The sequence below is a fragment of the Tenrec ecaudatus genome, chromosome 2, assembly GCF_050624435.1.
Source record: "Tenrec ecaudatus isolate mTenEca1 chromosome 2, mTenEca1.hap1, whole genome shotgun sequence".
NCBI classification, from domain to species: Eukaryota; Metazoa; Chordata; class Mammalia; order Afrosoricida; family Tenrecidae; genus Tenrec; species Tenrec ecaudatus.
This window is the reverse complement of record NC_134531.1, coordinates 2,635,012-2,658,993: the sequence shown is the minus strand read 5'-3', so window position 1 is coordinate 2,658,993 and position 23,982 is coordinate 2,635,012. Positions and strand designations below refer to the sequence as shown.

At 54.3% G+C, this 23,982-nt stretch overlaps 1 protein-coding gene across 1 annotated transcript in view; it reads left to right on the top strand.

The window, feature by feature from the left end:
* AHRR (aryl hydrocarbon receptor repressor) overlaps positions 1-22,446 on the top strand; it is a 112,554-nt gene extending 90,108 nt beyond the window's left edge. The window contains exons 6-11 of the mRNA XM_075540842.1: positions 3,732-3,861; positions 4,703-4,821; positions 11,814-12,010; positions 16,944-17,005; positions 17,287-17,425; positions 19,056-22,446. Coding sequence (XP_075396957.1) covers positions 3,732-3,861; positions 4,703-4,821; positions 11,814-12,010; positions 16,944-17,005; positions 17,287-17,425; positions 19,056-20,052 — 1,644 coding nt within the window. The 3' untranslated portion in view covers positions 20,053-22,446. The remainder of the gene's footprint in view (positions 1-3,731; positions 3,862-4,702; positions 4,822-11,813; positions 12,011-16,943; positions 17,006-17,286; positions 17,426-19,055) is intronic.
* Positions 22,447-23,982: the final 1,536 nt, after the last annotated feature.

The following is a 23,982-nucleotide window of genomic DNA, read 5'->3' as shown; positions in this document are numbered from 1 at the left end:
ATTTTATTTTTAACCTCATACATAATGGTTTAAAACCAGGCAAGATGTATGTCAGAGTTGTCTTCTCTCACCAAATGGATGGAGCCTGTATGTGGAACAGAGGATTTGAGAAGCTGGCTGGTGTGAAGTAGAACAGGGCACTGAGATGGAAGGAAGACCTACGAACAAGCTGAGATATGCAGACGACACAACCTCGCTCGGGCTTGAAGCACTTACTGACAGAGAGTGAGGACTACAGCGCCAAGAGTGGATGACACCTCAACACAAAGGAGTGAAACGGAAATCCTCACCACTGGATCAGTAAGCAACACCGTGGTGCAGAGAGCAGCTGTTAGAGTTGTCAACGGATTCTTTCCACTGGATCCACGAGCAATAGTCATGGAAACTGAGTGATGGCTTGTATCGGGCAAGCCTGATGCAAGGGGAGATCCCTTCTTCCTTCCCTTCGTTCTCTTTGGACATTGACTTATGAATCGGGTGAAGGTTTACAGTGCAAATCATTTTTCCATTCAACTATCCATGTGCATTTTGTATCATGCCATCGCCTGTGGTCATCATGATGCCACACCATTTATGTGTCTGCCACTTCCACGCCTCCTTCTTTCTTGACCCTTCTGAACTCTGCCCTCGGTGTCCCCCAGATCACGATCTCCAGCTCCTAGAATCTGTGACTCACTCCCTCAAGGTGTTTGGTTATGTCTAAGAAGTTTCCATCCTGCTGTCCTCTGTATGCCTCGTATTTTCAGAAAGCTCATCTGTCAAGTCTCTAGATGTCAATGGGTCTAGTCCCACTGGCTCCCACACCCATTCACCCTGCAGGTCTATTCATGCAGCCGTTCATAGGTGACTTATTGCGGAGTTGAGCACAAGACTTTTTAAGCCATGAGGCTTTCCATTGCTTCACATCTCTCTGAAAGCTGGGCGATGGATCAGCAGGATTGAAGAAGAAGAATGATGTATTTGAAGCTGGTGGAGAATACTGAATATATCGGATATTCATTTGTCTAATTAAGATAGTTCGATGCATGAAATCCAAGATAGATAAACCCTTCAGAAACAGCAATGGGGGTAATGATTCCCTGAGGGTGCAGGAAGAGAGGGGGACGGGGAGAAACTGATAGCAATGGTGACTGTATAACTCACTTGAGGAGACTGAGTAATAGAATTGTAGTTGAATGGATACATTGGATGGTCTAAGACACGGCAATAATAATAATAACAGTAATATATAGGTGATATATTAATAATGGTTCCTGGGGCTGGGGTGGGAGAGGGAGAGGATAAAGGAGACCTAAGATCAAAGAGTCAAGAAGAAAGAAAATGTGTTGAAACTGGTGGTGGCAGCAATTGTACAAGCATGCTGGATCTAATTGAATTATGGATTGCTATCATGCCTGTACGAGCTCCCAATAAAATTATGCTTTTAAAGATGTTACATATAAAAAAAGAGAATATGGTATATACCCTAGACTGTCAGAAGACCAAGCACATCTATCCTGGAGGAAGTATAGCCGGAATGCTCCTTTAAGGCAAGGAAGGCGAGATTTTGCCTCTCATTTTTGGACATGTTGTCAGGGCTCATGCCTGAAGGACGTCACGCTGAGTAACATAGAGGGCCAGGGAAGGAGGGCCACCCTCATGGAAGTGAATGGACATTGAGGCTGCACTGATGGGCCAACAAGACAACCGTTAGGAGGGCGGGGTAGGGCTGGGAGTGTTTTGTCTGTGCATGAGGCCAAACCAACACAATGGCACCTAACAGCACAACGCTTCACGGTAAAATGAACTCTACTTGTGTAAAGTAGTGTATGACTTTTATTATTAGAGCAATTGTTTATTATTCTGGCCCCTCCTTCTCGAATTCTCCTACCATTTGATTCTCTTGACACCAGAGCACCTCGCATCTGAGCGCTTCAGAAAGACTAAGGGTAGTGGACATACCCCACTAATTATTAAAGTATCAATCTTTGGTTCTTTAATCTATTTTTGCTTTTACATTTCATCCCATGTTAAAAGATCTTAAATCAGAAACATTTTTTTCTGGTTTTATTTTGCCATCCTCCAAGTTAGCTTATGTCCTGCTCTGCTTTCACTGCAGCCCACACTGGATGCTAATCCTACGTGTCATTCCCATCCCTGGCCTAACACGTCTGAGATCATGGTCAGGGCATCCAAGAGACCCATGGGCTGACCAGAGGGGGTGGGGGATTGCTACTCTCTGGGGTTCTACACAGCCTACAGAGAAAAATGGTGGAGTTGTAATACTGGCTTTTAAACTTACTCTGATGTGCACAGAATAATACACTATTTTCCTTTAATGAAGCCATAGAGGCACACACCATCTACAATAGACTGAAACAAGCCTACAAACAAACTCCCACGAATAAAGCTGCCAAGTTATCTTGACTATGGTAGGTCTACACAGAAAATAGAAGGAGACGAACCGGTCAGGGTGCGACGTAGCAACGATGAAAAATACAACTTTTCTCTAGCTCCTAAATGCTTCCTCCCCCCCCTCCCACTGTCATGATCAGAATCCTACCTTGCAAGTCTGGCTAGATCAGAGGATGTACACTGGTACAGATGGGAACTGGAAACACAGGGAAGCCAGGGCGGATGATCCCCTCAGGACCAGTGGTGTGAGTGGCGATATTGGGAGGGAATAGGGAGGAACCTATTTCAAGGATCTACATGTGACCTCCTCCCTGGGGGACATACAACAGAAAAGTGGGGGAAGGGAGACGTGGGACAGAGCAAGATATGACAAAATAATAATGTATGAATTATTAAGAGTTCATGAGGGAGGGGGGAGTGGGGAGGGAGGGGAAAAATGAGGACTTGATGCCAGGGGCTTGGGTGGAGAACAAATGTTTTCAAAATGATTAGGGCAACGAATGTACAAATGTGCTTTACACAATTGATGTATGTATGGATTGTAATAGGAGTTGTATGAGTCCCTAATAAAATGATTTTAAAAAGAAGATCTGGATAAATGGAAGTATAGACCAAATTTATGAGTTGAAGGCCTTGTTATGTACACATCAGTTCTCTTCAAATTGATCAATATAGCTAGTGCAGTCACAGAAAAATGGAATACTTCTATTTGGTTGGAAATCGGCACGCTTATCCCAAAAGTTATATGGAAATACAAAGAATTAAGAACAGCTGCACAGACCTCTTTAGAGGATTGAAGAGCAAGGATGGTATTTTGAGGGAGGAAGAGAGAAGACGAGAGAAAAGGGAGAAGGAAGGTGTGTGAGGCCAGGTTGACTAGAGAAATAAATCCAGAGATGCTGATAGAGGAAGCACCTTTATCAAGGAGTGTTTGTATATTATGAAAACCTCCCAAATGAGGAGCTGATACCAAGGGTTTAAGTGGAGAGCAAATGTTTTGAGAATGATGAGGGCAATGAATGTACACATGTGCTTGACACAATTGCCAATTCAATAAGGCTTACAGGTCCCACCATTTGGGCAATGGTCTACACTGGCATGGCCATTCCTGGTTGACAATATGGTCCCCAAGTGTCTAGGACCAGAGGACACTCCATCTAGGAACGCCCTACTGACCTTGAATTGGCTCTGCCAGGTTGACCAAGTCAGGGTCGCCCAGCACGGGCATCCATCCAGGGGAGATGGGCCAAGACTTGCTCCAACGGGTGGTGCTGCAGTAATGGGGGAGAGAGCCCTCCCTCGGGGCTAGGCTGCAGTAACTTTGCTGCGTGTTGCAGACAGACGTGATGTATCAGAACGTGTACGACTACATCCACGTGGACGACCGCCAGGACTTCAGCCGGCAACTGCACTGGGCCATGGACCCGCCCCCCGCGGTGCCAGGCCAGCCACCGCCCCCAGAGACAGGTGAGTTCATGGGTGCAGTGAGGTGATGGGCAGGGCGGCGGAGCACGTGGAGGCCTTGGGTGCAGTAGGCGAGGATGCCTATCCCGGGGCGGGGGGTGGGGGGGCACCTTACCGTGTTTGTCGTGCACCCCGCGGACATTCAGCGCCCCATCTGCGTGCAGATACCTAGGCTCAGGCCCCAGCCGCCCCCCTACTCCCTCCCTCCCCTTCTGTGGGCAGGCCCAGGGCTCTGGTTCTGGGGGCAAAACTCTGCTGGTTACTTTGCTGTGTGGGGAAGCTACCATTCAAAGAAGCGGCGGGGCGTACCTCACTTCCCCTATGGAGCTGCATATTCCAGAAGTTTCTTTGGTACCTGTTAAATTTACCTGAGCTAGTATTTCCTGTGCAGGATGGTGGCCCTCCCTGCTGTGTGAGGACCATGCAAACCAGCCCCCCCACACCTTCCCGTGACCCCGGCGGAGCCCCCACCCTTCACCCGCACCTCCACCCCCACAGCTCAGGCTCTCCTCGCTGGAGGTCAGAGGAAATGGAAGTCACCCCTCGAAAGGGGCCGGTGGGCGGGGACCCTGCGGCCTCGGGGCACAGAGCTGTCCCCCTACGCTCCCTCCCCCCCAGCCTCCCTGGTCCCCGTTCCCGGAGAAGTTCTACCAGCCGAGGGACAACTGCCCCCTGGCTCTTAGACACAGTCCAGGTGAAGGTGGCCGGGAGGTGCCCGCACGCCCCGCCCCTCCTCCGGGGAGGCCGCGCGCTCGGACCCAGGCAGAGCAGGGGCGTCGCGCTCCCGAGGGCGGGGCGCGCGCGCAGACTGGGCGGCCACGAGCGGTCTCCCGCGGTGCTGCAGGGCCCGGCGAGGACGCGGTCCTGCGGAGGCTGCTCCAGGCCCAGGACGGGGCCGCCTTCCTGACGCGATGCTTCGTGTGCCGCGTGCGCTGCCTGCTGGACAGCACCTCGGGCTTCCTGGTGAGTCGGGGTCCTGCCCTCCCCTGGGGAGGGGGGAGGAAGGAGGGGCTGGGACCGGGCCGACGCTGAGCCCCCCCGCTGCCCCAGGGCCCAGAGGACTCGGACCCTGTGCTCCCCTTGTTGGTTGCTGAAACCTGAGCCAGGTGGCCAGCGGTCCCTAAAGCCTGGGGATCCCCACTGCTCACAGAGCAGAGCAGCACTGGGCTTCCAGGCAGGAGGACAGCCTTGGGACTGCGGCTGAGCCTGGGGCAGAAGCCGGAGGGGGCGGTCATTCCTTGGGGTCAGCGGGAAGCCTTGGGATGCTCAGTGCCCTGGCCCACGCGCTCACCCCACCCTGCGTGGGGTGCTGAATGAGCACGTTGTGGCCTCGGACTTCAAGCGGGGTCTGCGCCAGGCCTGCACTGGGCTTCACACAAGGTCTCCACGTCCCTCATCTTCCTTAGGCACGCAGTTCACCTGCACATGAGGCGCAGAATAAAATATCAGCCCAGTAAAAGATGCGCTTGTCCCTCATTGCCGTAGCTGCTGTTAGCTGCCATGGAGCCAATGTCCATTCATAGGACTCAGCAGCTCAGAGCGACACACTGCCTGTCCCGCCACATCCTCAGCACTGACTGTGCCACTGTCGCAGCCACTGTGTCCATCCGTCTCCTTGAGGGCCTTCCTCTTTTTCCCGGCCCCTCTGCTTTAGCAGGTCTCTCCTGACAACATGTCCAGGGAACGAGACAGAGGCTCGTCGCCCTTTCTTGCTGTCCTTCCAAGACAGCTGTGTTTGTTCTTTTGGCAGTCGATGGTACTCTCAATATTCCCCACCAGCCCCACTATAAAACCCCGGATTCTTCTTCAGTCTTCCTTCTTCAGTGTCTAGCCTACTTTCCCAGGCATATAAGGCGATTGACAATCCCGTGGCCTGGGTCTGGGACACCTCAGTCATCAAAGTAGGCTCCTTGCCGTCCAAGACTTTCTGGAGGTCCTGGTGCAGCAGATGTACCAAAAGCAATACTTCTTCTCATCTATTTTTAAAGGAAAGTTTTATGGGCCTATAATTCATATGTGATACAATTTAATAGTCTAAGAACATCAAGAAGAGTTATGCAATCATCCCCACCATCATTTTAGAACATTTCTTCTTTATTATCTCCCTGTTTGCCCCCAACTTCCCCAGGCATGTCCCCAAGGAACCATTAATCCAGTAACTGTTGCTATAACTTCACCTGTCCTGGATTTCATATCCAGAAAAACATTTTTAAAATACTAACAACAATAACAAAGTAAAACAGATAAAATTTTTTATCAAAAAGAAATCAGAATAATTTTTAAAACGAGAACAAAATTAAGATAGATCAAATTATAAGGTACGAAATTTTAACTTAACTGCATCTCCAGTGCTATTCACAAGGTAAAACACGCCTATTCACAAGCCTATTCACATCCTTGGTCTCTGATCAGAGGGAATTCACCAGAGACTTAATCCATATTATTTCCTTCACTTTTTTTTAATCTGTGACAAAATTTAAATGGGACAAAAGGGAGTTCAAATGATGTTAAATTTTAATTAACCACATTTGCCATAATTGCTTGTACAGTGCCCTCTGTCTGAGAACAAGGCTATCACATTCCTCACTGTGGTCAAGGGGCAGGGTCCTTGAGGCCTGATCTGTGTCGTGGTCTCAAAATGTGTCTTGAGCTCCCAGTGCCATCCATAGTCTATGAAAACCAGCTGCTCCCATTGGAAGCTCACACACCATTCCCTCCTTGCGACTTTGATTTTATTATTTAGTCCTTGGATTACACAAACCCGTGTGCTTCTTCCATGTGGACTTAGTTGGTACCCCATTCTTCTGGTGTCTTCAACTCTTCTTCCGTGAGCATTAATTGTCGATCCAAGCAAGATCAAATCTTCGACAACTTCCGTCTTTTCTCTGTGTAATGATGCTACCTACTGGTCCAGCTGTGAGGACCTTGCTCTTCTTCACATTGGCTCGTAATCCGCACAGAAGACTGCATCCTTGTCCTCATCAGCAAATGCATGGAGCCCTCCTCACTTTCAGCAAGCAAGGTGGTGTCCTCTGCATATCCAGGTTGTTAATAAGCCTGCCTCCAACCTCGGATGTCACGTTCTTCTTCATATACGACCCTGATGCACACCTTTCCTGATTTGAACCATGCGGTGTTCTCTTGGTCTGTTTGCATAACTGTTTCTTGATCCAGGTACAAGTTCCTCATGAGCACAATGAGGTGTTCTGGAATCCCCATTCTTCTCAAGACTAGCCATAATTTGTTTAGAGTCACATCGCCAAATGCCTCGACATAGTCAACGAAGCCCAAGTCAACATCTTTCTGGTATTCTATGCTTTGCGTCAAGATCCATCTAACATCAACGATGATATCCCTTGTTCCATGTCATCTTGTGACTCCGTCCAGACCTCTGTCAGCTTCCGTGTCAATGTGCTGCTACAAGCAATGTTGGATGATGTTGAGAACAATTTTACTTGCATGTGACATCAATGATATTGTGCTATAATTGGAGCATTTGCCAGGTCACCTTTTGTTGGAATGGGTACAAATATGGATCTCTTCCAGCAGCAGGCCAAGTAGTTGTCTCCAGAGTTTCCTTGCATGGACGTGTGAGTGCTTCCAGTATTGTTGAAACATTTCAGTGGGTATTTCATCTGTTCCTGGAGCCTTCTTTTGCCTAATGCATTCAGTGCCTCTTGGACCTCTTCCCTCCGGACCAGTGGTCCTTGCTCATCTGCTACCTCCTGACGTGGGTGGGTGTTGAGTAGTTCTTCCTGGTACGGTGATTCTGTGTAGTCTTTCAATCTTCCTCGGAGGCTTCTTGCATCATTCGATGTTTTTCATATAGAATCTTTCAAGATTGCAACTCGAGGCTTAATTTTTGTTTCTTGAGTGATTTCCATTTCAGATATGCTGAACATGTTCTTCCTCTTTGTTTTTCCAATCCTAGCTCTTTGCACATTTCATTACAACATTGGGCGTTGTCTCCTGTAGCTGCCCACAGTTCATTATGGTCCACACAGTGGGATGCCTTGGCATTGTCAACAAAACACAAGTAAACACATTTCTTGTATTCTGTGTTTGAGCCACGATCCGTCTGATATCAGCAATGATCTCCTTTGTTCCATATCTTCTTCTGAATCCAGCCTGAATCCCTGGCAGCTCTCTGTCAGTGTACTACTGCAGCTGTGGTTGGAGGATCTTCAGAAACATTTGCTTCAGCTTGCTGAAATATTTCAATGCGGGATCTATCAGGTTCTGGAGCCTTGTCTTTGGTTAATGCTCCCAGTCCAGTTTGAACTTCTCCCTTCTGCACCATCAGTTTTTGCTCACATGCTACCTCCTGAAATGGTGGACTGCCGACTGGTTCTTTTTGGTATAATGATTCTGTATATTCTTTCCATCTTCTCTTGATTTTTCTGTATCGTTCAATATTTTGCTTATGGAATCTTTCAGAATTTCAATTTGAGGCTTGAACTTTTCCTTGAGTTCTTTTGATTTCAGATCTGCTGGGTGTGTTTTTCCTTGTTGATTTTATAGTTCTAGCTCCTTGCATATTTCGTTATAATATTTGGCTTTGTCTTCCGGAGCTGCGGTTTGAAATGTCCTATTCAGCTCCTTGACTTCATTTTTTCTTCAATCTGCTTTAGCTACTTTAGGATTTAGAGCAAGACGATGTTGGTAGAATTCTTTAATTTCTTCTTCACTTGCTTTTGTGGTTGGTGTACACATTTGAATAATAGTTTCATCGGTTGGGTTTCCTTGAAGGTGGGTAGATACAATCCAACACAGACAGCCTGTACTTCAAGACAGACCTAGACATGTCCTTTCTGACAATGAACACAATGCCATTCCTCTTGGCTGCACCATTCCCAGCACAGTAAACCACATGATTTTCTGACTCAAAATGACCAATGCCAGTCCATTTCAGCTCCCTGGTTGATGTCTACGATCTCAAACGTGATGCGCTCCATTTCATTTTCGATGATTCCGTTTTCCTAGATTCATACTTCGTGCTTTACAAGTTCTGAAAATGAGTTGATGTTTGCAATTTTCCCCCCTCATTTTGAGCAATGTCCCATCAGCCACTGACGGTCCTTAAGGCCTGACCCACACAGTCTTCATTCGCCGCATTAGGGTTGGCAGTACTTTGAGAGACACCTCTTCCTTGGTCATACGTTGATCCCTTTGGATGATAGGAAAGACACAGCTGCGCTGTCTCTGGCATGTTCTCCCTCTGTTCGGAGGTTTCGGGATCTGACAATGTTTCCCTGCTGTTGCTGAGGCTTTCCGTGGCTGATTTCTCTGACGTGAGCAGCCTGTTCCTTCTTCACAGTCGAGTCTTAGTTTGGAGGCTCTGCTGAAACCTGTTCTCACTGGGTGACCCTGAGCTTCTCCATAACAGCAACACACGAACCACCACCGTACAACACACTGACAGACAAGTCATGGCACTTTTTAAAATACACATTCATTTCCTAAGTTGTGATTGTGTAAGATAGTAAGGATTTCTAGCTGATAAGTAATGTTGTTGCTTGTTTTTTTTTAATGGGACCATCTATCCTGGGTTAATTCTGAAAACACTGCTTCCCAGTGGCCCCGATTACTGTCCCATCAAGCAGAGGCCATCACCTAGCTAAAGAGGTGTGTGCGGCCGGGTTGTCTGAAGAAACAAAACCAGTGACACTCCTCCATGTACAAGAAAGAACTTTATATCAAGAAGTAATTTCACATCAACATGGCAACCCAGTCCAGTCCCTGTAAAGTCCTTCACGCTGATGCTAGCCGGGGCCCCCTTCAGACTCACGTCACTGGAGGCCATGGATGCAGACAGGTGCAGTAGGGTGCTGGAAAGGCACAGGCCAGTGGCTGCAGTGGGGTGGATCCAAGGTCAGTGGTGGCATCATGGCAGGGTGCAGACAGCTCTCAGGGTCCAGTGGCCCTGGAGGCAAGCGAGTCCCAGCCAGCAGGAAGGCAAAGGAGCAGAGAGAGAGGAGGGACCCCCAGTGTGTCTCATGAAAAGGCCACACCCCCCAGGAGGAATCATTGGGCTGCAACCTGATTGGCGGGTTTGACTCCACCCTAACACTTTCATACAGACTCAAGTAGCTGTCTGAAAATGAGGCTGTCTGCTCCCATAAGGATTTACAGCCTCGGAAACCCGATTTAGCATCACTATGAGCAGGAATAGACTTTCAGTTTTGTTTTAGACACTGTGGCAAGGTGCCAGGATTTGGAACATGGCAGCCCGAGGTGCCCACAAACCCCTCCCAACTTGACACCCTGTGGCTGTGAGAGCCACTTCCTCCACATCTGGCCAGAGTGCTGCCCACAGAGCCAGCTCGTGCTGCCCACAAGCGCTGGTTGGTAACTTTGCAGAAGTTCTTAGATCTGCTGTTATCACAGGGGTGGCTTGAAATCAGCCATGGCAGGAGTGTGCACACCACAGACATTGGCAAACAACCAATTAGGGCTTTGCCCCTCAGAGAGCTGGACACTGAACGTTTATGAGCACATCACTGCCTTCAGTTCTCCACACGGAGCGTGTGGGGGGCAGACAGTAGGTGCTCTGCAAGGGGCTGTTCAGTGACTAGTCTACAGATGGATGGAAAGATGAGTGGATAGGCAGATGAGGGATGGGCAGATGGCCGGATGAGTAAGTGGATGAATGGACTGATGGACAGATATATTGTTGGATGGATGAGTGGGTGGATCGAAGAATCCATTGAGGAATGGGTAGGTGGAATTAGTGGAAGGGTGAATGGATTGATGAATGAGTTGACAGATGGAAAGATGGATAGAAAGAAATGAAGGAAGGAGGCAAGGGTGATAGATAGCAGGATGGAAGAAGGAAGGAAGATAGATGAACTGAAGGATGGATGGATGGTAGGGAACATAGAAGGATGGATAGAAGGAAGAAAAGATGAATTGATGGATGGGTGAATAGGTAGGTGGGTGGGTGGATAGGTAGGTGGGTGGGTGAATAGGTAGGTGGGTGGGTGAATAGGTAGGTGGGTGGGTGGATAGGTAGGTGGGTGGGTGGGTGAATAGGTAGGTGGGTGGGTGGATAGGTAGGTGGGTGGATGGGTGGATAGGTAGGTGGGTGGGTGGATAGGTGAGTGGGTGGATGGGTGGATAGGTGAGTGGGTGGATGGGTGGATAGGTGAGTGGGTGGATGGGTGGATAGGTGAGTGGGTGGATGGGTGGATAGGTGAGTGGGTGGATGGGTTGGTTGGTGGGTGGGTGGGTAGATGATGGGTGGGTGGGTGGATGGGTGGATAAGTGAGTGGGTGGATGGGTGGGTGAGTGGATGGATAGATGGACAGGTGGATGGTGGGTAGATGATGGGTGGGTGGGTGGATGGATAGATGGATAGATGGACAGGTGGATGGATGGATGGACATGTGGATGGTGGGTGGGTGGGTGGGTAGATGGACACGTGGATAGTGGGTGGGTGGATGGATGGATGGGAGGAAAGACAGAACAGTGGGTGGATGGAAAGAAGAGAGGGCCCGTGCTGCAGGGTGATTCTTCCATGAAGGACAAGGCATCTAGGAGGCACTTGGTCACCGGCTTGGTTGTAGGAACCTTTTATTTTCCCCGATGAAGAAACCTTTTATTTTCCTATAGCACAAACTTCTAAGCAGTTCACTGGCCCTTTAGCTCTGGAATCTAGCGTCCAGATGAATGAAATCAAGTTGCCCTCAGTTTCATCCCTGTGGCTGTAGAATGACCACCTATGAGTGGCATGAACTCAGAGACAGGCTGATGGCTCTGGGGAGGGCTGGGCAGGTGGCCTCTCTCGTCCTGTCCTGCAGGCCTCCATGGGGGTTGGCAGGGTACGCACGTGAGATGGTCCTGCTTGTCAAAGGCTTCCAGGGACCGAGTTCGAGGCCAGTCTTCTCCATAGCTCTGTCCCCGCGCTTAGGACCATATTGCTGACTCACTCTTCATCTCTGTCTCTGACACACCAGACGATGCAGTTTCAGGGGAAACTGAAGTTCCTGTTTGGACAGAAGAAGAAGGCGCCCTCGGGGACAGCCCTGCCCCCCCAGCTCTCCCTGTTCTGTGTGGCGGTGCCGGTGCTGCTGCCCTCTGTGGCCGAGATGAGGATGAAGACTTCCCTCCTCCGGACCAAGCCCAGAGACACCCTGGCCACCACAGACACCAAGTGAGAGCTGCTGCACCCCCCCCATCCCGCCCCCCCGGGGGGGGTGTTCATTTTCAAACCCAGTGTCAGAGCGTCTGCAGCCTCAGGGGCCCGTGTAGTGGGCGATAAACGGGCACGACTGGTGCTTCAAAAGCTCGTGAGCAGCACGGGCCACGGTGTGTGTGTAGCAACATGCTTTTCAGACACCTGTCTGCAAAGTGTAAACTGTGATTTGCCGAGGGGTGGGGGGTGGCCTGTCTCTATAGATTCACCCAGCCTGGATTTCGTATACAGAAAAACATACTAAAAACCCAACACCAAAGCTAACTTGTCCCTGTACTGCCGTCATCACTGAGAACAACTTTAAAATTAGTCAAAAGGAAGGTCAAGTGCTGAGTGTTGACCTCGCGGCATCTGCCGTGATCCACTTTCCAGGGCTCTCGGCATGTCAGCAAGCCTCGTACCCTCCCTGGTCTGTGATCAGAGGGAGGCATGGGGGCTGAATCCACGCACATTTCATCTGCATGCTTATGTTTGTTCCTTTGAAAGTGAACAACTCTTAAATGGGCCAAAAGGGAGATCAAATAAGATTTTACCTGTTTAGCCTAACTCTCTCCACCATAACGGACTTACTCTGTCTGATCACAAACACTATGCACTTCCCACGACTGTCGCCAGAGGGGGTTCACTGGAGGCTTAATCTATGAGCGGACCCTGCACATGGATTTGGGGCTTCCACTTCCAATGCTGTTCATAACCTTCTGCAAGTCAGGTGGTCAGGGTTTGGGTCTTTTACCTGCTCTGTAGACACACCCCTTCTGCCCTGCCTTCTGACACGGTCTATATGACCGACACTCTCAGACCCAGCCAGTGGGGTGGTCAGGTCTGGGGTGGCACTCTGGCCCCTGTCTCCCTGTCACCTTCAGTGTGCTCGGCCTGCTGGGTCAGCTGGGTCGGGGATCAGCCACGGACATCGAGCCACACCCTCCAGGCCCCAGCTCCCGCCATCAGATTCCCAAGGACGCCGTGGTGGCCAAGGGAGGAATGTGATGTCCAAGGAGGAATGTGGAGTGCCTCTGAGGCCGAGGCCCAGGGACTCCCCTGGCTGTCCCCAACTGGCCACCACCTTTTCAAGCCCTCGTTGAGAGACCATCACCACGGGAAGGTGGATCACAGCCTTTTTATCGATAATCCCTGATTGGCATTTGCCTCCTGAAAATGACCGTCTGGACAGACAGTGGCCCCAGCTCTGGAAAGGCTTTGCAGCTGGCCGCCTTGCTTGCCGTTGTTCCTCTCTGCGCAGATGGTCACCCGGCAGGCCATGTCAGCAGGAGCCTTGGGGCTGAGCCCACCAAAGGTACCAAAGGGCAGGCCCTCTCCTCTGTGAGGAGGGTCCCACTGGGCTCTGGGCCACTCCGTGCTCAGCAGGAGGAAACACCACCGTCCTGTGCCTGCCTCACCCTCCTGGTCAGGTGCGAGCCCAGGATTCCGCCCCGCCCCCCCACCTCCCGCCCCATCTTCCTGTCTTTCGCTGCCTGGCTACCAGGTAGGAGGTCCTTCTCCAGGACTGTTCTCTCCTGACAACATGTCCAAAGTATGCGAGATGGCATCTCACCCTCCTCGCTTCTAAGGAGCTCTCTGGCCGGACTTTCTCCAACAGAGGCCTGCTCTTCCTCCGGGCGGCCAGCATCCTCTCTTCATTCTTCTCCCATCTTCCTTGTTCCCTGTCCAGGCTTCTCATGCGTGTGGGGCCACTGAAGAGAACAAGGCTGGGCGGGCTGCAGCGCCCATGCGCATGGTCGGCAGTTTGAAACCACCTCCAGCTCCTGTCAGTAGTTAGTCTCAGAAACCCACGGGGGATGGGGTAGGGGGCACTGTGTCAGCGTTGACTCGATGACAGCGACTTTGGCTTTTGGCCCTCAAAGCAAGGACATCTCTGCTCTCGGACACTTCAGAGAGGCCGTGGGCAGCAGGTTTCCCCAGCGCAGGATGTCTGGCTGCTGCTCCCGGGGCTGGGGGCTGGGGGCTGGCTGGGGGTGGGGCGAAGCACGGGGAAGCCCCGCCCAGCTTCCACTTTTCTCCCTCCGCCTGGATGCTGCTGCGTGGCCCACCTGTGGCGATTTCTGGTTCCTCTCTGCGTTTACACGCTGCAGTTCGAAACCAGCAGCCGCTCTTGGGGGAAGGACGGGGGCTTTCTTTTCCTGGGAAGAGTTGCAGTCTCGGGCACTAACTCAGGGCCGGTCCTCCCTGTCCTGCCGGGTAGCCGCGTCAGCCTGGGCCCCGTGTCAGGGAGCTTGGCTTTTGGCATCTTCCATGTTCATCAGGAAGTATTGCAAGGCCTTGAATACTAACTGGCGCAGCGCTTGAACGGCAGGGAAAGCAGACGTGCGGGGGTGGGGGGGTGGGGGTGGGGGTGGTGGAGAACAATGACCGCCGCGGAGGCAGCGAGCTGAGCGGGGGAGGGGCTTCCTGCACCCGGAGCCCCTGCTGGTGCTCTGGTTCAGCGCAGACTCACTGCCCCTAAGGTGTTCTTGGCTGTCACCTGCCCAGAAGCAGAACCAGGTCTTTCCCCTGGGAGAACCACCGCAGGGCTCTTCGGAGGTCGTCTCCAAAGTGGCTCACGTCGCGTGAACCTTTTGAATTTGGCTGCGCACCGAAAGATCGGAGGTTTGAGCCCAGTCAGAAACCCTCAGAAGAAAGGCCGGGCGATCGGCTTCGGAATCCCGGTGGAACACGGCGCTACTCCGACCGACACACACTGGGAGGCAGGGTCCCCGAGTCGGCGACTGGAAGTGGGCGGGGCCGGCTTTCTGGATGCTTCAATTCTTGGGCATCCTCGTCGTCGTCATCTTCCTTGCCGACATCCTTTCATGCATCCTAAAGCGGTTTGGGCTTTGTTTGGGGAGCTGAAATGACGCGCACGGACTGAACGCTCTTTCCTGTTTTTCTCCCCTCGTCTTAAAAACCAGCGAACTGGCGTGGGGGACGGTGTGGGGGCGCGCCCCCTGCCGCGCGTGCGGGGAACTGCAGGTCCAGCTGGCGCGTGGCGGGACCAGGTGTTGCGCAGGCCTTGTGGGGATTGCGTGTAGGAATGGACAGCAGGGCTTGCACAGGTCATCGTCATAGCCGTTCGACAAAGACCCGGCGCTCAGGGGTCAAACTACCATTAGTTGGGAGGGAGAAAGGTGTGGCGCTGCGCTCCCACACAGATTGACAGCCTGCGAAAACCCCACTGGGCGGTTCTACTCTGTGCTAGAGAATTGACTCACTGGCCAAGGGGTGGGGTTTACACAGGGTTGCTAGGCGTCAGGATGGACTGCATGGTAGGGAGTCTGATTTGGGGTTCCACGTTATATAGAGAGCAGTGGTTCTCAACCTTCCTCAGGCCGCGACCCTTTCATACAGTTCCTTGTGTTGTGCTGACCCCCCAACCATCACATTATTTTTGTTGCTACTTCATCACTGTCATTTTGCTACTGTTATGAATCGGGAGAGCCCTGTGAAAGGGTCCTTTGACCCCCGAAGGGGTCGAGACCCACAGGTTGAGGACCATTGTTCTAGAGACTAGTAGAGGGTAGTCTTGAAACTTCAAAGGAGAGAAGAGAAAAAGCCCAAGGGGAAATACGACGGGTTTAAAAAATAACAAAACAAAAACCAAACTCACTGCTATCAAATCGATGCGGAGTCACAGCGACCCTGTAGGACAAGGCAGAACTGACCCTGTGGGTTTCAGAGCCCCTAACTCTTCGTGGGCCTAGGAACCCTGTCTTTCTCCCAAGGAGTGGCTGCTAGCAGTCTGACATGAAACCATCAAGCACCAGGGGTCCTCTACAGCTGCTAGCTCACGGTTTTTAAAAAGAAGCTAAGACTTCCCCCTCCTCCTCCCCCTCCTACCAGGGAGGAGCTGGGTCCCTGGGTTTCCCAGGGCTGGTTTCTCAGCCTATGTCAGACGACCGGAACCGCCCACCTTCCTTTGTGGCCAGGCGAACACCATAATTATGGCAGCAGCAGGGACGGAGTGATGGGGCTTCCTAGTTTCCTACCACCCTAGTTGTTAAGAGAGTGGATGCTCCGCCCCCCACAGAGACCTTGTGCATAATAGAACCAAACACTGCCCCGTCCTGGGCCAGCCTCACAGGGTCCTCATGCTTGCGCACATTGATGCAGCCACCTGCCAGTCCGTCTAGTTGAGGGCCTTCTTCTCGTTGGCTGCCCCTCTGTGTTACCAAGAATGATGTCCTGGCCTCTCCGAACCACATGTCCGAAGCATGTGAGACAGTCTCGCATCCTTGCCTCTGAGGAGCCCTTCTGGCCATACTTCTTCCAAGACAGAGCGGCATGTCCTTGTATCCTCTTCGCCAGCACCTCAGTTCAAACGCATCGACCCTTCTGCGGTCTCCCCTACCCAGGGTCCAATGTTCACGCGCATCTGGTGCCATGAGAACACCGTGGTATTCCGGGTCAGGTGCACCTGAGTCCTCAAGGTAACCTCCTTGCTCTGCAATAACTCTCAAGAGGTCTTGTGCGGCAAATGCACCCGTGCATCATTCGCCTATTCACTTTGGGTGATATTTGAAATACCAGGGACATAGCTTCCAACAGCACAGCAGCACACAAGCCACCACAATACGACACATGGTGCCCCACCACCCTGCTCTGAGCGAATTCAGAACCTATCTCCCACGTACCCATCACAACCTTCACTCTGAGCTCTGCGTGGTGCAGAGTGCCAGCCCTGGCTCTGGTCACTCTGGACGGTGCTTAGCGAGGTCCCCAGAGATGGCCTGTCATTAATGTCATTTCAGACACTCTCCCACCTGTCCTGACAGGGACTTGGTGGCATGTTTTCAGTATGACCTCTCAAGAAAGGACGGGAGCACCTCAGTCTCTTGGCCAGCTTGTGAGATCACGTTTTGTGTGCATACCTGACTTTGCTGTTACCTGCTCCTCACAGGGCCAAAGCAATGGGGAGTTTGTGTGACCCAGAGCTGCAGGGGATGCCCAGTTACTCGGCAGGTAAACACTGAGTTTATTTTTGGTCACTTTGGAGGGTTAGGGGGCATGCGAAGCCAGCTCCTGACTCACAGCTGTCCAGAAATCCACCGGCCCCCTGGGAGACTGGTGCACTCCCTCGCTTGTGGAGTGTGGTGGCGGAGGGGTGGCGGCTGCTGGCTGGTCCCTGTGCCCTGCCCCAGCATCCCAAGGATGCCAGGATTCACGGCGTGCTGGCTGAGGTGTACCAGGTTGGAGGGTGAGTCTAGGCTCAAGGACTGATCCCTGTCCCCTCCTGTCCACAGGGAGGAGCAACGGAGAGCACGGCATCCCGGTGTTACCAGCGCACGCCGACGCTGACCGCTGGTCCCACACACCGGCCAGGGCATCCTGCCTCTGTCTCGGTGGTGCTGACCTCATCTTTGACCCCGAGGGGGCTGCAGGGTAAGTGGGGCCTGGGTGGTAGCACCACTCAGTGCCACAGAAGACAGACTGGCCCAGTCACAGGTGTGTCCAGCTGCCTGCGTGCTCTGACCATGACAGCTGACCTGGCTTTCTCCTGTGGCACACAGACCACAGCGTGTCCCAGGACTGCCCACCCAAAGGGGCTTCCACTGCCCACTGAGGCTGCATTGGGCCTCCATACACTCCATTTTCCTCCTCTCCCCAGACACCCTTCTGGGGGCCCTGTGCTGACCAGGCTCGGATGCCCCTGAGGGAGGGAGGCTTAGGTGCACTTCTGGTATCTGTGGGGGCTCAGGGAGGTTCCGGGGTGTAAACAATGAGTGCTCAGCTCCCAGAAAGAATCCCAGAGGGGTGGGCCGTTGCAGCTGAGGCACCTCAGAAAACAGGCCCGGGGCCATCCCAGCAGCAAGCCTTGGGGCTGGGCTTGGGGAAGGCCCTAGCTACACACTGTACCATCTCTTCTTGGGCATGTTTTGCCCACTTTCTGCTGGGGCTGCCGGGCTCCACAGGCGGGAGCCAGGCTGGTGGGGGGCCTCAGTGCCCTCCAGGGGCAGGGACCCTTTGCTCCCTGCCACTTTCTGCCCGCCTTTGTCTCAAGCTCACTGCCATGGAGAGGCCTCCAGCTCCTTGAGGCTTTATAGGCAGGACTGACAGTGGGTTTCTAAGACCAGCCCTTTACTGGAGTTGAAAGCCCCCATGGCCTCCCCTGAGCATGGCTGAACTGCTGCCAAGGCTGAGGGCACTGGCTGAATCGGCTGCCCATTTCGAGCCACTGACCTTGCGATTAGCAGCCCAATGCTAACACACTTTGCCAGCAAAGTTCCTTTAGTGGGGGCACCCATTCCCCCCCAAAAAAGAAGGACTCTTTGAACTGGTCCTTTCCTCTCCCAGCAGAGGGGAGGGCTGTGTCGCGGGTGGGCAAGGTCTCTGGGGCACTGGGTCTGGCTGTCCTCGGGGTCAAGACTGCACAGGCATGTCCTTGGGGACAGGTGTCCCAAGTGAGGCCACTCAGTGGACCAGTGCTGGACTGCTGACAAGGGTGAGGGCACTGGCTGTAATCTCAGGGATGGAGGGTCTCACCCACCCAGAGGCACCTGGGGAAGGTCACAGCCGACAGCAACCCGGTGGGCACGTCCTGCTCCCAGGCACCCAAAGTGGCCAGGAGTTGGGGTCGGTTGAGCACTGGTCTGGCCACTGGTGGTCAGGAGACTCCCTGTGTGAGAGAGCCCTGGGGCTGTGCTGGGAGGGAAGAGGAGGGGCGTGGGTGGCTGGGAGCCTCAGGAAGGTAAGGCTTCCCCCCCACCCCCCGCAGAGAACAGGGAGGACACAGGGTAAGTGAGCCAGAGTGAGCAGGGACCCGATTTAGTGTCTCCAAGGTGATCAGTTCAAGCCCACCAATTTCTCCGAGAAAGTTGAGGCTTTTTCCTCCAGGAAAGAGTTACAGTCTCTGAAAGGCTCAGGGGCAGTCCTGCCCTGCCCTGCAGCATTGCTGTGAATCAGAAAGGACCCAGGAGTGGTGGGTTTTTGGTTCTTGGAGAGCACTGCCCACCTCGCTGGTGAGCGCCCCCCCCCCACCGCCCTGCTCTAATGAGCCCTGTCTTCTCTGCAGGGAGAGGGAGGAAGAGGCTCGAGGGAGGCTGCTGAATGTGAGGGGGCAGCGGCAAGTACACGCATACGCCGCTGGGAAAACGCGGCATCTGGGCTGGGCAGCCGAGAGGCAGCACACAGGCGGCGTCAAGGTGGAGCCAGAGCCTTGTGGAAGTGGCCCGTTTTCAGTGCGAGCCGAACCCCGGGGCACCTGCGTTCCCTACCCAGGCGTCCAGGGCGCCCTCACTGCCAGCGGGGTCGCCGCCTTCAGAAATGTGCCCAGCACCCACCCGCTAGACCGTCCCCCCAGTGCCCACTGCAGCCGGACCAGCAGGCCCTGGCGGGATTGTGACCAGACCCTGGTGCCCCCACCCACCAGCTGCCACCTACCTCAGGGGAGTATGGGGAACGGATTCCCTCACCCTGGAGTTCCGCGTTTCCCTGTGGGGGGCTACCTCCCCGAGGACGCCAAGCTGCGAAGCCTAGCAGTGCCCGCCGGAGCTCTGTGCAGCCCGATATTGTCGCTGGAGGTGCCCATCAAGGTGGAAAGCGACTCCGGTTCCGAGGACATGGCGGATGGCTACTTGGCGCCGCTGGGCCAGAAGTGGCTGGGAGCTGGAGACCTGGCCAGGAGGCAGGCGGTCACGTTCCCCAACAGAATACCCCTAAAAAGAGAGCCCGACCTCCCCGGGGCCCTCGTCCATGCCCCGCACCTCGGGCCCAGCTGCCAGGCCACGGCCAGGCCCGGCCCCTTCTATCCAGCGGGCTGCGCCTGCCTGGAGCGCTTGCGTGGCCGGCAGGTCACGGAGCCGCCTCATCGTGCGCAGCCAGAGCCTACGCGCCCCCCATGCGCGCTTCGGCACGATGGCAGAGGGGCTGCGCCCGTGGTCAAGCGTGAGCCCCTGGACTCACCACTCTGGGCCGCGCACAGCCAGGCTGGGGCACGGGGGCTGCTCCCCAAAAATGCCCTGGCCACGTGGATGCCGTCCAAAGCCGCGGAGTGCACCTTCCTACCGTAGTTGTGACCGCCCCGGGGCCAACGCCTGAGCCAGGTGGGTGACACCCGGCGGGGCCACACCCTCTCTCTCCCCTTGTGCATCGGTGAGGCCTGTGCCGGCGTGTGTTCTGTGTCCTGGCATTGGAAGTGGACTCAGAGCTCTTCCGTGTGACCACCCTTTTCTGGGAAGAACTGCGTCGCCAAACAAGGGGCTGGGACAGCCGCCCTGGGTGCCTGTGGGGCTGCAGTCTGGGCTCTGGGTGGGAGGCACTGACCTGCTGGGCGGCAAGCAGGATTATCCGGCTGTAGAGTGGACTTCAGCGAGTGCCTGGTAAACGAAGACTCCACTTTGAGTGCTAAAGGTGAACCGGCTCATGGAAGGAATCTAGATCCACGTGCTGTGACATGAAGCAGAAGCTTCACCAGCCCCTAGGGGTTACACTCACTGCAGCAGGCAGTCTGTGGTCTTAGCTGCGGGGCAGACTCTCAAGTTTCTAATGGAATGCTCTCTGGTTGCTTCTGGAAACTTCTCTGAAGGCGGCTGAGGGTAACTGCCCTCTCTGCCCCCGGGGGCTGCAGAGGCGACCAAGGCTGGATGCAGAGAGAAGGAGCAGGAAGACAGGCTGGTGACTGGCAGGGTTGCCTGCTTGCTGGGCCCAGAGCCTCTCAAGTGAGGTTGTCTTCCTGAGAGTCCTGCTGGCGTGTCGTGGTTAAAGTGCCAGAGAGGGCAGCCCTCAGAACCCACCAGCCACTCCCTGGGAAGACAGTGAGCCAGTGTGGTCTACCCAAGGCATGGCAGCCTTGGAAGCCCCCTGAAGCAGCTCTCCACTGCCCTCAAGGGGTTCTGAGCGGGCATGACTGGGTGGGTGGGGTTGCCCCCTTCCCCAGGAAGACCTGTGAAAGCTAAGACAACTGCACTTTAAAGGGAGGTGGTGGTTGCTATGGGCACGCCTTCTGAGTATCTCAAAAACTCACTGCCGTCGAAGCAATACCAGCTCCAAGGGACAGGTTACCATTGGACAGGGCAGAACCGGACCTGTGGATGTCTGCGACGCACTCTTGACAGGAGTAGAGGCCCATCTTTCTCCCACAGGGCGGCTGGTGGTTTTGAATCGCTGTTCTTGCAGTTAGCTGTCCAGTGCATGTGACCACTAGGCCACATAGATCAGGGAATGTGAGTCCCCAGGAGATAACCAGGAGTGAGCCCTGCCCCTCCCAGGCTCCAGGTGTCCAGGCCCCAACCCAGTGGGCTCTGTGTGGTCCAGGGCTTGAGAGTCACAGTCCTGGGGGAGCACTCAGGGTCTGGTCCCTGCAGCCTGGGGGACTCACTGCTCCCTATCTCGGCCACCCACATTTCACTCTATAGGAGCACCACCTGCTGCTTCGGCACATGTCCCCTCAACCCCCACCCTCTACCCCTGAGCTGGAAAAAGCCTGCTCAGAAAGACCATCTGCTGGCCTGGGGGCATAGGCAGGAGGGGCACAGGGCCCTGACCCAATCCCCACCAATTCACAGAGGAGGGTTAGGAAATATGGCTGCCCCCCAGCCCTTCCCCGCCAAAGGAGGAGCAGCCCCATGCCCTGGGACTACCTGGGCGTTTGCTGAAGTCGAAAAGCTAGGATACCCACCGCCATCAAGTCCGTTCCAGCTGACAGCAGGCCCGAGTAGAGCCAGCCCCCATCCCCCACCCGTGTTCTTCTTTACAGAGCCCACCGTCTCCCCCAGAGCGGCTGGTGGGCACAAACTGCAGACCTTTTAGTGAGCCTAGTGCTTAGCCCACTGCATTACTAAGGCTCCTTTGATAACGTGGCGGGTCAGCATGTCCAGCGCGAGGGCCCCTCTCCACGCACGAGACAGACTGATGCTTAGCCCCATCGCTGGCAGCACCGGGCCTAGGTGGGCTCTGCCCACAGAACAGACTGCCGCTGGCGACGACGGCCTGGGCCAGAAAGGTGGCTGGGGCGCCCGCCCCACCAGCAGCTGCCCTTTTGCCTCCGGTGAGACATCGAGACATTCTGGAGCGCAGACGGGGTTCATCGCGGGGCCCTGCGCCCCTGACCACCTCCTCCCAAAGTGTTGGAGTTGACCCTCCGCCCGCCTCTCTCTGCTTGGGCAGAGCCAGGACCCTGCACACCGCGCACCCACAGGTGGCTGCTGGACCCCCTGTGCAGTCCCCCACCTCCCAGTGCCACCAACGGAAGCCATGGCCCTCCAGGAGCAGACGGGAGGTAGAAGGCCAAGGTTTTACGACTCCTACTTTAAAGCTCCACAGGGGGCCACCCCCTGGGCTCAACCTCACTGTGGAGCCTGAAGATGATGAAAATCAAGTGTAACGTGGACAGGGGAGGGAGGGGCAAATAAAACATGTCTTTTTTTGTAAGTTTCTGCTGGGAATAAAAAGGCTTTGGTCGTATAGACTGACGTGGGATTTTTTAAACTGGCATGCAATCAGTGCCACTCGCTCTACAATTCCCTTGGGATTTTCCCCGGGAGCTTCCTAGTGCACTTTGGAGAGCAAGGTTCCCAGTACATTGTGAACACCGACAGCAACCGCTCCGCATGTGACTGCGGGAACGAGGGTCCCGGTGCTTTTCCCAATGGAGACACTGCATTTCCTTTCTCGTGGGTGTGGCTCCCTCACCCTATCACGGTGCCTGAGCAATAGATGATAGATAGATGATAGATAGATAGATAGATAGATAGATAGATAGATAGATAGATAGATAGATAGATGATAGATAGAAACCAAGAGTATAAAACCATGCTGGAGCCCGAGCTCCACTGAAGACTAGGGACAGCTGGGACCGTCCACACTGCCAGGCCAGCAGTGCTGTCTCCTCAGGAGGGGCAGTCCCAAGACCCCACTGCCCCAGCTTCTCTCTGAAGGGCTGGGCGAGCCTGCCACTACCTCTACCTTTGAGGGTGGAGGGAAGGTCAAACTGGGGTCCTATCTGTGGGTTGGGGGGCTGTCTCTGGAGCCTGGCAAGGAGCCCTCTCAGGGAAGATTGGCAGGGTTGGTGGACTTGGACATCAAGGCCCAGGCGCAGCCACCACTTCAGCTTCCCACGTGGAATGCCCTTGCCAGGCACAGTCAAACCAGTCCGGTTCTGGCACCCCTCCCATGTAGAACTGGAGTGTGTACCTGCCAGGGGTAAAGGGAGCCTTGCCTCCCTCTGTGCCACTGTCAGCAGAGCCGACCCCAGTTGTGACCTGGCTCTGATTCTCCAGAGCCCTGCCCCAGTGAGCCTGCCTGGGTGTACCTGCCCAGGTGAGCCTGCCCAGGTGAACCTGCTCCTCCACCTCCCACACGTGCTGGGTCCCGCCAAGGTGCTCCCCATCCCAGGCTCCCTCAAGCCCTCCTTCCCTTTTCCCCTCATCTGCTCACAGTCCACCCCTTACACCTCCACACATCCTCCTCCTCCCCACCATGTCCACCCTCTCCCCACCAAGAAGCCCCAGGGAGGCCTGTGCTGTGCAAGCAGGAGGAGACGCAGGACCCCCGGGAGAAGGATCTGAGGGGCTGAGAGCCTAGGGAAGAGCCGGCCCCCAAAGGAAATGCCATGGACGGGGCTCTGAGAAGTGGAGGGAGCACCCCCCGTGGGAGGCAGACCAGCCTTTTGTGGCATACTCCCACACACTGGCAAGGGGTGGTCCCCGTCTCCTGTCCATCTCAGCCCAGGCCAGCTGGCCTCCCTCATGGGATTTCCCTTACTTGGCTTCCGGCTCCAGGCCGTCCCTCGTCCTTTTGTCATTTTCAACCTACAAGAACAGCAGCTTATGCACTAGTGCCATAGCCAGCTTCAACAAAAGCTAGCATTTGGGAGAGACAGTGGGGAGGGAATTAGGCACTGAAGGTGCACTCCGAGCCCTGTCTCCCACTCTCCATCGCTCTCCCACCCCCGAACCCGCCCCTGCAGAAGAGCCAGCTCCTGATGCTGGCTTACACCACAC